Source organism: Chrysemys picta, chromosome 10 (assembly GCF_011386835.1).
Source record: "Chrysemys picta bellii isolate R12L10 chromosome 10, ASM1138683v2, whole genome shotgun sequence".
NCBI lineage: Eukaryota > Metazoa > Chordata > Testudines > Emydidae > Chrysemys > Chrysemys picta.
The window spans coordinates 73,365,076-73,379,240 of NC_088800.1; the positions used below are offsets into that span (position 1 = coordinate 73,365,076).

General features: G+C 44.5%; 1 protein-coding gene across 3 annotated transcripts in view; it reads right to left on the minus strand.

Annotated features, from left to right (window-relative positions):
• Positions 1-230: 230 nt before the first annotated feature.
• Positions 231-14,165, minus strand: part of TECPR1 (tectonin beta-propeller repeat containing 1) — a 39,254-nt gene continuing 25,319 nt past the window's right edge. For 2 of the 3 annotated variants that reach the window (XM_008164649.4, XM_042853184.2), the window contains 11 exons: positions 12,870-12,997; positions 12,476-12,578; positions 11,650-11,746; positions 11,101-11,180; positions 10,529-10,585; positions 8,188-8,362; positions 5,801-5,936; positions 4,875-4,967; positions 3,898-4,004; positions 3,330-3,449; positions 231-2,365 (listed from right to left, as the gene is read on the minus strand). In XM_008164649.4, the coding sequence (XP_008162871.2) occupies positions 2,162-2,365; positions 3,330-3,449; positions 3,898-4,004; positions 4,875-4,967; positions 5,801-5,936; positions 8,188-8,362; positions 10,529-10,585; positions 11,101-11,180; positions 11,650-11,746; positions 12,476-12,578; positions 12,870-12,997 (1,300 nt within the window). In that variant the 3' untranslated portion in view covers positions 231-2,161. The remainder of the gene's footprint in view (positions 2,366-3,329; positions 3,450-3,897; positions 4,005-4,874; positions 4,968-5,800; positions 5,937-8,187; positions 8,363-10,528; positions 10,586-11,100; positions 11,181-11,649; positions 11,747-12,475; positions 12,579-12,869; positions 12,998-14,165) is intronic. The other variant, XR_010591189.1, reaches the window with a different exon arrangement.

Genomic DNA, 14,165 nt, shown 5'->3' on the forward strand with positions numbered 1-14,165 from the left:
CCATTTCAACCTTCAATTAATTTCAGTAATGTTATCCCACAGTTCTGGGGCTGATGTACATTTTAATTCCATCTGTCACTTTCTACTTTAAGACGACTTTCAGTGGGCAGAGATTTGGTGCTCAAATATAGATTTTATATTTTGCATATGTTCCCTTAAACAGCTTTTTGTTGTACAACAGACAAAATGGGGTTGGCCGTGCCGGGGGAAAAAAAGGAGAAAATTCATGATTACATGAGCCTATATTTTATTGACTCAGTTAGTATAATATGTAACTCTTGCGTTGGCGATGTAAACATTGGATATTCAAAAGGAAAATATAAGTTGACCTTCTGACATAGTGCAGAGAAAAAGCAAGCCTAACACATAATCTAAGAGTATACGTGGTAAAGCTATTAATGATGCTTATTTGGAACAATTGCTGTGTAACTTATAGAAGTGTGTGTAACCTAGTATTTATAGGGATGAATGCAAATAATGTCACTATGACACCTGGAACACCACAGATGTAAAAATCAATAAAAAACTATAATCACATATTGGAAAGTTCAATAGGTTAGACAGTAGCATCTTTAAGAATCTTTTTCACATTTGGACATAAACAGTGTCTTGGCATTAAAATATCAAATATATATATATATTAAATACAGGCAATAGTTACTTCTACAAATACAGTACGTGAAACCATGCCACACTGCTATTCAATTTATATAAAAATACCTCCATATACAATCACACACAAGATAGGGAAAAAGAATGTAAACTTGCAGTGCTACCATTAAGAAACTCGGGGTGTGAGCCTGCTCTTAACATTCCCATCAAATCGAAGTGTGCAAGATTAGTCCCTCAGTGAAAACCTCTCTAAGCTACAATGGATAAAGCCTGCTCCCGTAAGGTGTGGAGTGCCCTCCTGAAACCAACAGGAGTTGAACGAACCTTGCAGGAGGTGATTGGCACCACGCAGCATTGGGCCTTAAAATAAGAGACGTTCAGAGGAGAATCTAGGATTAACTACAATTTTAAAGCAGGACAGAACTAGATCTTCTCTGTTGAGGAATAATGTACACTAAGGTGTTAACTCACTAGGAGAAGAGCCAGAAATATATTCAGCACAGATCACTTAGTACAAACTAACAGCAAAGCCCCATTCTGAGTGCATGCTAGTCTACTCTGACTTCACTGGAGTGACTGTAGCTCTCTACCACTATGAAGCCGGAATTAGGCACAGAACTTTTTCCAGTCTCTTGCTCGAGAGACTTGGACAAAGCAGGAGTTGTGAGCCGTTGGAGGACGAGCTGAACGTGAGGCTAAAAAGATGATTTTTCCACCTCATATCTGATACATGTAGAAGCAGATGCTGCTACCCCTACTGAGAGATTAGGACTCTCTTCCACAAGAGTTCCGCTGACGCCAATGGAAGCACTTGTGAAATAAGATACTACTCAGCATGAGAATGGGTACCAGAAATTGGCCCTTAGTAATGTGTAGTCCCTCCGCTCAAGTCCTGCACACAAACACTTGTACTCACATGGAATATTATTGATGCAAGTAATCCCCGCTCAATGCGAGGGTAGCTTTGAAGTCAATGGGCTGACTCACGTGAGCAAAGTTAAGCATGTACATAAGTGTTTGCAGGGTCAAGCCCCTAGATTTTACACTAGTGCAGTGACTAGAGCTCTCTGTACAGTAATCAACTATATATTGATACAATTTTTAAAATCCTCCTCCCTGCCCAAAGATGAGCAATACTAAAACTGGAGAGTGGTGTATAAGATGAGTGAGTGTTAAGGGATGTAGGGAAGGGAATTAAAGACTTCTACAGAAAAATAAATGAGTCTGTAAAGATAGTCACAGTCACACAGTTTGTGTAGCAGCTTTAAATAGGGGTCAGGGCTATTCCTGCGGCTCCAAACAGCACCTTGTCTCTCTTGTCAAAACTGTGTCAGTTCTATCAAGTCAGTCTATTAACTTAGCAGTATAAGAATAAATTAAAGATTAAAATGCCCATATTGCAAATTCCAGTTCTATAAAATGCATTAGTTTTATCAGGCGGCCTTTTTTTCTGAGCAGAAATGGGTTGAGTTTGATGTGTCCTACAGTTTGTTTTTCTTTAAATTGCTTGGGAAACAAGCAGCAGCCAGTGTACAGAGAACAGCAAATACTAACAATTAACGGTGTTTCTGTCTAGTTCTTGCCCTTCGTTAACCATCAAGGTGGTTTTAGAATGGTTTCCGTTTCCTTTTCCTCCATTCTCCCCATCTTCTAGATCCACTGGGTTTGCTGAATGCTCTTCAGAGGTCTCATGTAAAGCAGCCTTAGGAGCTTCAGTTGCATTTCCTCTGACTGTAATGTGCTCCCATCCACCCTACATGAGATTTTAATATATTGAAAAGAAACATCACAATTTGATTCAGAGCTTTGTTTACAGGAAGGTTTTTATGCTATTTATTCTTAATTCCCTGCCAGGGGGTTAATTCCCCCCTACGTCAGCTCAGAAAAAGGACTCCTTATAAAACCCTGACCTCCTAGTATGTGCAACTCCCAGAGGGAGCTGGGTGCATACCTGCCTGGTCCACATACTGCAGGGGCTCAAATCCCCATGACTCCCATCTCCTGGATACTCTGGTTAGAGCATCTAAAATGGATAAGACGCATGCTCAAGGAAAGGAGCAGGCCCGGACAAGGATTTAGTATTCTGCATAATGGGGATTGGGTGAAATCCTGTCCGCACTGAAGTCGGAATTTTGCCATCGACTTCAAAGGGGCTAGGATTTCAGCGAGACGGTTTAAATATCTGCACTTCAAACACTGCAGCAGAGAGTAGTGCAGCCTCATGACAATGGAGGATAATCATGCACAGACCACGGAGAAGCTTTACTTTTTAAAATGCTGCCATGTTAACTGCTGTATTATATTTCATTTGGCTAATCAGTTAACTACATATTTTAACAGTGTCACTGAAGTCTTCATTAAAGAGTTTAATTTTGTGTCCAAAGCTCTCAAACTAAAAACTAACACTAGTTTAAAGATTAGTATAATGTAAATGATGCACTGTTCTATACAGTAATTGCATAACATACTTCATTAATTTAAAAAAAAAGACATACATCTGAAGACACTATCACTTGACATGGAAATGTCTCCATAGTCAAGACAAGGAATGCTCCCATTTCAGAGTACAGGGTACAAGACCAGTTTCCTGCCTTCCACAAGGAGATGAGCAGCTATCCAAAATTTTGAAGGAGCCTGCTGAGACAAGGAGTGTATCTTCCTCTATAGACAGTGCCCAACCACCTATAACTGAGCAATTCTGTGCCCCCAGCACTCACCCCAATGCCGTAGTCCCATGAGAGCCCTTTTGGTTCCAATGGTTGGACTCCTGTTCGATGACAGACTGTCCCGCAACTTAGGCTGTGACTTCCCTGCACTTTGTCAGCTATCACCCAAACCTTAAAAAGAGAGAGAGAGAGAGAGTGTGTGTAAAATGGTTTCACACATTGCTCTCTTCCCCTAAATGAAAACCATGACAGTACCCAGTTCAATCACACAAACAGTTCCAATGACTGGATGCAGTGACCTTGCTTGGAGCAAAACAGCTCCAATTTGGGCAAAGAGAAACCCAAACATCCCTGCACAAATGAGACCCAGGCATGCAGATTAGCAGTGAAAACATTCCCACTGAGATTTAACAAGGAACGTTTACAATACATGCTGTTTGCATAGTTTCAGTGGGACAGCAGGAGTCTGTGTTACCATTTCACAGAGTTAATTTTCAGGTTGTCAGGATGCCAGCATGTGAATCACTGTCTTATGAGGGAAACAGGAGCAGAAACCAGTGTTTACTGATGATTTAACTAGGTCATTCGTAACTAGTGAAATGCAAAGTTAAACACATACCTGATCCAGGGGTCCCACAGAAACTTTACGGATATTATTTGAAACATGGTCCCAACTGGATCCTTGAGGGTAGCTTGGTGTGATTCCCTGACGGTACCAGAGATTACCTATAAATAGATCAATTAAATCCTATGAAGGGAAGGATGGTCTTTTAGACAGAGTTCGGGAGTTCTGCTCGTGTAGGATGAGCCCACTGCATTAAAGCCATGAACTCTGCCCTGTTTAATTAAACCTCATAAGAGATCAGCAGTTAATGCTTCCTTATCTTCTATGGAATCCTGTTACACTTTTCACTAGTGTGTGGAACTTAATATTCTCTATTTACCCTATTTTGACCTTCCTGAATAATGGTGCACTCCCTAATTTGTAAAGCTCCTTGGGGAAAGGACCATGCATTATAGATTTACAAAGATCCATGCACACCATGGATGTTCTAGAAATAATGCAACATGGAAAAGGAGTTCTCTCAGACAGGACACTGCAGAGTTAAAGGCTTGTTTCTTTTGTGAAAGGACCCTTTAAATTTTATCTAATGATGATGCACCAGTTTGTTTGCTATGGATGATGGGCATGGTTCACTGCAAGGCATTCTTCCTGCAGATTTGCCTGCTTTTGGGTTTCCGGCAAATCTCCTCAGGTGCAGTGAGAGATGTAATTTTCTTCTTTGTGACAATCCAACGAATATTAAAAAAAAGTTACAGATGCTGTGTCCATATTCTCTATGGCAATAGCTACGTCCAATACAATCCTAGGAGTCAGGCAGTGATTACCTCACCCAGTCCATCACTGTGCCAAGGCCAAGCTATTCCCTCTAAACACACAGAGGAACAGATGCTCAGGCGGTGTAGACCAACATAGCTCCACTAACTTCAATGGAGCAATGCCAATTTACACTGGTGGAGGAGGGGGCCCAGAATCTTGTTTTAAAGCAGTCAGATCTCTGGTTCATTTCTGAGGCCTTGTCATTTAAAACTCACCATTTTTATCCACCGCCAACATAGATGTCCGTCCTACTGAGACTTGTTTTAACTTTTGTTTTGGAGGTGAAGGAATATGGTACCAACAGTCTCCTGAAAGTTGGAAATAAATGAACGAGGCATTGAGAAAACAGCAGTAACGAGAGTATTGTAATAGGCCAAAGAAAGCTGTGTGTTCAGACACCATGGGGGTAGGAGCATTAGAAATACCTAGCTACACAAGGCATGGTGACTCACAGCAGAGGGAACCAAGAAGCCTTCCAGCCCTTCTGTCTATACAATAACATGACCCGCTGACATGAAAAGTGCTGGTCTCAAAGTCAAGCACACCCAAAGCACTAATCCTCTCCATTTGAATTACACACAGTGAGAATACCTAGCTCTTATATAGCACTTTTCATTGGTAGATTTCAAAGGAGGTCAGTATCATTATCCTCATTTTATAGATGGGGAAACTGAGGCATAGAATGGTTAAAGTAAAGAGTGGGAACCCACTTCATATAAAGCAATATTTTCCATCTCCTTTCCCAACTCAGTATTTTCCATATTGAGGTGTGTTTAATGCTAGATGGTTTCTACCCTGACCTTCTCAAGACAGTTTGGCCTGGAGAATTTAAGGAGGAATGTTGCTGACCCGTGTGAAATGGCATTTTCTTGTGGGCAAGGCTGGTAAAACTTCTCTTGGGCTTCCAAGAAGTTACCCAGATACATTGCTAACAAAAAGAAACTCATCTCAAGGTCTTGCAAACATTAACTAACTTTTAAAAGCATCCGAACGCATGTTAATATAAGTGAGGAGGAGGCTGTTTACTTTGCATCAGCCTCACACTCTTTGCAGTGGTGACATTGAAATGTCTCTGTCCTGTGCTTGTTCAGCTCACTACATCCTTGCTGCGAGAAGACCTGCTCTGTTCCCCAGCACTCACCTGCAGGTTTTTTTGGAGACACTGAACCCCGGTAGAAGGTAGAACCATCTCTGGCAACAGCCCAGACTTGGTGGAATGCCCCAATCGAGACCGACATGAAGGGCTGATCCGTTCCCACGTGAAGCCATGATGTTCCCTAGTGAATGACAAATAGCAGCTTGAGAAACTCGCACCTGTTGCAGAACTGAATGACACAGCGCGCCTGCTGGCTGATCAGTACCTGACGGGAAAAATCCTACAGAATGCAACTGGTTCTGAAGAGTAATTTTTATAGAACCCTATATAACTTAACAGACAAAGGCCCTTTCCCTGGTTTGTTTAGATTATGCTAGAGCAGGGATGTAATCTTCCGTTCAATTCTATGGGACTTTTCTATAAGCGCATTATGCCTTTAGGTGTACCTAACAGTACAACTCCTGAAATAGAACTGGTAGAAAAAACAGGAAACATATTAGTGAACAATTTTTTCAAAATTTTTTTAATACAGGTTTTTCCAAAGTTTCGAGATGTCTACATTTAAATGTATATTAAAAAAAAAAAGGGAAACATTTCTATAAGCTCTAGATATGACTTGTGCAAAAATTGTGCACACTTGGCCCCAATCCTGTAAAACACTTACACATTTAGACATGCAAGCATCCTTCTGAAGTCAAAGGGAGTATCAGAGGGTGGATTGGGCCCTTTAAGGGTATGTCTATACTGCACACTTCCTACGGCAGCATGTGGGGTACATACATGGCACCCTCCATCCCCTGCTCAGGCATGAATAGCTTAGGGGAATAAAAGCACACCAGAACCTTAGGCTATGTACCCCACATGGCTCTCTACACACCCAAGCAGTGCTTCCCACATCTATGCTGCTATTTTTAGTGTCAGGGGTGGGGTCCTATGTCCTCCCTGCTGCCAGACCCTTTCCCCATAGCTTCCCCCTTGCCAGAGCTTTTCTCTGTCATCTATAGCTACATGCTGCACTGGGGACACAGCCTGCTTTTCACTGTTGTCTATAGCTACACCTATCCTACATGCTGCCTCCAATGGGGTGCAGCCCAGATATAGCCTAAGAGGGTGCTGGTCCAGCCCACCTGCTCCCCATTAAGAGCCTCACAATCAGGCCTAATAGAGGGCAGCTGGCCTTGCTATAGAGCCAGAGGGGAGGTCTGGTTCAGGGACTCAACTGATGCTTTAATGGACTCCTGGGCCTTATTAAGGGGCAGAGATTAGCCTGGGAGCAGAACCACAGGGACTGGTCAGGCTGACTGCTCTGTGCAGGGAAGGCACTGAACCAGAGAGGCTGCAGGAGAACATTACTCCAGGGGAAATCAGGCTAGAGGCTGTGTTTTTCTATACCAGAGCAGGGGAAAGACTCAACGGTAGCTCGAAAGGGGCTGGAAACACAGCCCAGGGGTAGGCTGAAGAAAAGGTTCTTCTATCTTTTTGTTTGCTGGGACGACTTAGTTGTTTTTTTGTTACGCCCCAGAAGGGTTAAGTTTGTTTGTGAGGTGGCTAGAGGCTAATCCACATCTCCAGCACTAGCCTGTCTGTGGAGTTTATTAAGGTGCCCTGAAAAAGAGGGAAACTGAGGTACCCCTGGCCAGGAGGGGACACTTGGGAGGCAGCTGCTATTACAAGGATGATTCACATGCATAAGTACATTAGTGGATGGAGGTTACTGTTTTGCAATCTCTATTATAGTCTGTAGGTAAATGTGAACCTAGTATTAAGTATACTAGGCACGACAGATGTGCATGGCTCCTTATAAAAAACACACAGCCCAATACAAAGCCCACTGAAGTTAATGGAAAGGCTCCCATTGACTTCAGTGGGCTCTATATGGGGGCTATAGCTTGGCCAGGTTCCTGCCCTGAGCAGCTTAATATCTAAGTCAGATGGGCATGCTACCAATAATTTGAGGAGAAGGAGCAGACCCCTCAGTGACTGAAGGAGAAGTGGAGGAAAGAGGTGTTAGGGAGACATAGGGGGAGGGATAGCTCAGCGGTTTGAGCATTGGCCTTGCTAAACCCTGCTAAACCCAGGGTTGTGAGTTCAATCCTTGAGGGGGCCACTTAGGGATCTGGGGCAAAATCAGTATTTGGTCCTGCTAGTGAAGGCAGGGGGCTGGACTCAATGACCTTTCAAGGTCCCTTCCAGTTCTAGGAGATAGCTCTCCTAATAATAATAATAATTAATGGAGATATCCTGTGTCAAGCACAGGAGGCAGCATGAGTATACTGCCTCGGGGGGGTGGAGCAGGAAAAGAAGGCTGAGGGACTAATGGGGGTTTACACGAGAGACAAAACCAGTGATTTGAGGGGGCACAGTATGTACATGTGCACACATGCACTTTAAATGACACTTGTATGAGAGAGGCAGTAAGGAGAAAGTCTTACAGCTGGATTTTGCTGCGTTACTCCGAGTCTGCACAGCACATCTCCCTTGTCGCTAACTGCCCAGAGTGCTATCGATTCTTCTTTGTCTGCCGCCGAACTAGGGATTATGGCGATGTCCCAGAGGGTGATGGGAGGCACTTCCAGCCAGGGTCCGTTGGTGATTATTTTACATTTTCTAAAGAGAAAAACCCCACAACCCTTTAGGAGCACGCACTTCCTGTGAGTGAGTCTGTGCCCATGCTGACAGAATAACTCAAACGTAGGGGCGGGGGAAGGCCCCAAATCCTTTCATTAAATGGGTACTATGGAAACCAGAGATACCCTGCAACTAATATTTTCAGTTTGAGAGTGGGCTGACACCAACCAGGTTTGTGTTTCCAGGTTGAGTTCTGAAGCACTAGACATAGGATAACGTTTATCAGGGTTTCTTTTTCAAGAGCAACTTAATAAAGAAAAAACAGGCCCTCTTAGAAGTCTGTGCTGTGCTCCACTTTGCTTCCTACCGGTCTAAACCTAGCCTAGAACTTCAGGATAAAGAAGAGCATTCCATCATGTTCGTGGGGGAATCCATTGCTGAGAGCAGAACTCTGTAGCTGGTCCATTCCCTACTCTGTACTGGCAATGGGAGTGACATCTGGACTTGATTCAGGAGGGGGACTGTCTGAAGAGAACACGGAGCATCCCGAGGGAGGGAGGGAGGCATGTTTGTTGGCTAAGAGTTGGCAGCCTTCCAATAAAGCAGTACAGAAAAAGGTTCTCTCGTAATGGGGCCATTACAGAAAGCTACATTGCTCTAGTGTCCATAGAGAAATAAGTAGCACTGCAATTAGGGAGGATGCATTAGACTCCACAGGCAGAATGTCTACCTGCACCCAGCCCGAGAACACAGGGAATTTCTCTCCTCCAACCCATAAATCCAGGATCTAGCCCTAAGCAATCCCCTATTTGTTTTCAATTTTAATTTGTGCAACTGAAAGTCGGGAACGTTTGGGCTCAAGGCTTTTCTCAACTTGCGTCAGTTGTTATATTTGGCATCAGCACTTAATTCATTTGGATTCAATTTGTTACAGGACATACAGCAGAACGGTTTGTGGCCCCAGGGCCTCGCTGAGCGGGAGGAAGAGATGCTCGAAGCCTAAAACGTTGGCTCTGCAGCCACAAAACAAGCACCAAACATCGAAGTCTTTAATTTGTAGGCTCGTAGCGCCTCATTAGCGCGGGTGTTGGATAGCTTAGCACAAGAAAGTGCAGGAGGAAAACTAGAGTGATTCAGAATTGCCCCAGGTTCCCTAGAGAAAGAGCAGGGTGCAGGGGGCTTCCTGCTCAAGGCACGATACAGGGATGGTTTGGTCTTTTCTGGTTCCATCCAATTACAGTAAAGCCTAGCTGGGAAGTCATCAGTTGCCTAGTAACTAGGTGATGCTGGTCAGAGTTATATTAGGACTCCATCTATAAGAGGGTTAAAGCCCTATGTGTACTGTAGCACCTAGGAGCCCCAGTCATAGACCGTTGTGCTAGGTGCTGTACAAACACAGAACAAAAAGACAGTCATTGCCCTAAGGGCCTGCAATCTAAGCATAAGAGGCATGTGTTATAAATGGTTACAAGCAACCTACTGGCTTGCCGGACTCTTTAACAACATCTCCTAATCATTTAACCACCATTTATAGAGGGAGCTATAAAAGGGTGGTCTGCCCCTTTAAGGGTTAGAGGCATAGGCCCAGCCAACCCTAGTTACTAAGGCACATCTGAACGGGGTTTAGCTGAGTCCCCTGTAACGAGCAGCAGTAAGTGAAGGATGTTCAGGGAGACTAGAGTACAGAGGCTGCTGGGTGAAAGAAGTGAGACTATGGTAGGGAAGGCCCGAGCATGATAAATGGCTCACAAGAGCTTTATTTTGAATTTTTTGTTTATATAATAAACCAGAACCCGAAAAGGGCTATGAATGGACACAAGGGTTTGAGTTTTTGAAGAAGCCCCTTGAAGGGGGATACTGAGGCAGGCTGCCTGTAGAACTGCAGTCCACGAGGGGATACTTGGGGCGATCTGTCCTGTGACAGGATCCTCGATATGAACTGTGACCAGAGGGCTTTTACCTAAAGATCTCACACAGTCACAATGGAAACGTTGGGACACTTGTGTGCAAAGGCTGGGAGTGAAAAATGCAATGTAAGTGGTTGCTAAAGCCAAGGGCTGCCCTGCTGGAGATGGGTTCTTCAGTGCCGGTTTCAGTGCTGTTGCCCTTTGTTAACGGAGAGATATTTAAGGGACTAAACAGCTTGCTCTTAAGAAAGGAGCATGTCTGAATTCTAAACTTTATATCCCTAACTTAATCCCTTACCTGGCCCAGCGTCTTCGCCGTACGAAATCCTTCATCGTCTTGTGGCCATGGTAGGATCTGCCAAAGATACGTGGTTTAATGCAAGTTTGAGAGGACTTGGAAATACCTCACATTTCAGCAACAGCCTGTCAGCGCTAACTCTGCTTCAGCCCAGCGTTGTTTTCCATGCAACTGTTCTGTAAAAAGCTCCCCCTCACACCACATAGTGTTGTGAGGATACCAGGCATAGGCTTGCAATTGAAAATAACTATGTACCCTGGACACCCCCTGGCCGCTTTAGAATACTGGCAAGCCCTTTTTTTGCTGTGTGGGACTTATATTTCACCCCTCCTCCCCAAATACCATGGCCAGTAATACTTCAAATCGATGAAGTACTCAACACTGATTGTCAGCAGCTCTCTCACCCTCATTTTGCAAAAGGGGAAATCAAGGCACAGATGCCACCATTAAAGAAAAGCTGAAGAGCAAATCAACTAGGTTTAATAATTGCTTGCAGTGTGGTTGTAGCCAATCAGGTGTTGGCATGGCAGGGCCATGCCAAGTTTATTAGGTACAAGAAGGTAACTCCTTACGCTGGAAAGTCCGCTGCATACTGCCAGCCTTCCCGATCAGTTCCACCGGAAATGTTAAAATCAATATACCAGTCAGACACCTAGAGTCAGAAGGATAATATGAACAGGAGCACAACAGAAAGGAAAGCACAGCCGGGAGATCACCTTTCACCTCTTCTTCTGCACCCTTTGTATTGTAATTGCTTGTATGGAATGATCTGATAATATTTATATTACAACTTTGCCTGTTGAGAACACCTTCCATCTTGGGTCCCCAAGGACTTTAAAACATTCAGGGTGGGATTCACAAAGGAACCAAAGAGGAATTGGGTTGGGCGCGGGGGGAGGGACACAATCAATCCTCTCAGCATCCCTAGGATGTAGGGAAGATCATCTCCGTTGTACCGATGAGGAAACCTGAGGTTAAAGTGACACAGCAGGTCAGTGGTAGAGCCAGGAATGGAATCCAGGTCTTCTGACACCTCCGTTCTGTGCCCAAGCAACTAGGTCATCCGTTATTATTTTAAAATAAAAAATAGAAAAAAATAATAATTTCAAGACAAAATTTACCCAAGACCACTGCGGGGATGGAGGCTTTGTGTTAACTTTTGTACATTCTTGTAAGCCAGACGCGTCACTCCACATGTACCTGTCTGTGGGCAGCCCTCTGCAACACAAGTACAAGGAATAAAGAATAAGCGACAGTAAGAGAAGGATAAAAGATAAAGCTCTTCACCTCTGCCTAGCACTTCCCACGTCCACACACACACACACACACAACACTGTCTTCAATCACTAGACTCTCTTGAAGAAGGGACTGAAATGAAACAGGTTTGCTCTGCAGCTCAGTTGCCTGCCAAACACTGATCAAAGATCTCAAAAAACTGACTATTTTGCATTTAAAAACCAGGAGGGTGAATCTTGAGAATTCTGCCGCTTTTCAAAGGTTGGTGGAAAAACCTTTCCTACCCACCAACAAGAGATTTATTGACTTCCATTTCACTAGACCCCAATGTCTTTAGATGATTATTAAATATTGTTATTAAATGCAGCATCCAGCAGCCCCACTCAGGATCAGGGACCCGTTGTGCTTAGCACTCCGTAACACCCAGGAAGACATGGTTCCTGACTTGAAGAGCTTACGATCTATGACCTTAATCCTGCAATGCATTGCTTGCAGGTAGGTTTTGTGCCTTCCCAGGGGTGTGCTGGTGTGCAACACGTTGCAGGACTGAGACTACAAAGGCATCCCTTAATGAATATTGACAAATCTAGCCTCTCAAAGCCCATGCGCCTTCCATCTCAATTTAACACTAAATGTTAGAGACAGCACGTGAAATAAAAGTTTAAAAATACCCTGACAGTTCCCTTGACCATTATAAACACACACACTTGCCTGTTACTATATCCTGTGACTGGATTCCACCGCTGGTTCTCATAGATATAAACACATTTCACATCTGATTGCATGTAAATATTATCGGCACTGCTGGCCAATCCTGCAGGCAATAAATCACTCGGATTAAAAGCAAAGTTAAATGTTAAAGAAGAAAGTTGCTATAGTTTAAAATTTTGCCAGGTAGCACATTTCTGCACTTTTTATTACTCATTTTTAAGCCAAAGATACAAAGCTAAGATGCACAGCTTGCTTCCCTTGCAGAGACGGGATATGCCCATCACCTCATTCTACAGACTAGACACAATACAAAGATGGGGGATTGAAATTTTTTGTTCTGCTGGTATCACGTAGGAGGTTGCCCAGGGAATGTAGAATAAATGTGTGTCATTACCTTGAATGAAGCCGCCTCCGTATCCTCCAGTATAAACCCAGGCCGTGTGATCGTAACCTATGCCCCATACTATGCCATGGCTATTACACTCTATCAGGCGGAGATGCCCTCCAATCTGACGCCAAAACCTGCAGGGAGAGAGAGAACATTTTACATGAACTCCATAGTGGAGTCAGTAACAGCACGTGTTCCCTGCCCTGCACCTCAGCCCTGACTTAGAGGGGGTAGGAGGCCAGTTCAGTCACTAGCTCATTGGGCCGCTGTCCAACCGGTGGGGAAGGCGATTGATGCCAGTTAAGAATGCTCCTTTTGACGGACTACTGTCAGTGGGTGGAGGCAGCTTGGCTACCTCAGCTGCGAGTTTGTAGCCTGTCAAAACGCCTCATTTACGTGTAAGTTTAACTTTGAATTTCCCAATTTGATCCACTGCGTTTGTTTTGAACGGTTAGCTATGATGCACCGGTGGGGATTTTCACTCGTTAGCTGTGGCTATTCACCCTCAGCGGTCACTTCGCCTGGAAGCTTTTCCTCTAGGAATTTCCTTGGTTTAATACACATGGATTGATGGTCCTAATGTGGGACCGGGGAAAGGCAGGAGGCCAGAGGGGATTCCCTCACCTTCTGCAGGAGCAGAGTCTTATTTTCCTCTTACTCAAGACGGACCCCCATGTCTGCAGATGTGAGGAGGTGCACAGCAGAGGGAAATCCCTTCCTGGGGACCTGGAGCCCTGCAGGGTGTGGTGTGTGTGTGTCTCTAGGGAAGGCAAAGGGACTGTAGAGGAACATGCCAGTGGGGAGTCTGGGGGAGTAGAAAAGAAGACCTGCTTTTACAGATCAGGAAGTGTGCAGGAGTAGATAAGGGAACCAACAACCTGGCAAGCTTTATGGCCTCAGAGGAGCCCCACCCACCTCTCCCTTCCACCATTAGGACTCTGAGGGTATGTCTACACTGCAGCTGGGAGGTATGATTCCCAGCCAGGTAGATAGACTCCTGCTAGCTCTGCTCAAGCTAGCAGGCTAGAACAGCACTGCTAGCTACCTGAGCTCTGACCCAAGGGATCAGGCGGGCTTGGACTCCAGCAGCTACCCTGAGCCACCGTCCATGCTGCAATCTCTCGGCACACTGCTATTTTTAGCATGCTAGCTGGAGCTGAGCTAGTGCCAGTCTGTCTACCCACACTGGGAATCACCCTGCCCAGCTGCGCTGTTGACGTACCCAAGGGATTTTTAGGGGTTCATAATTCAGAAACACTTCGTGCAAGTCACTTCCAAATAGTAGCAAAAATTCTTCTTGGT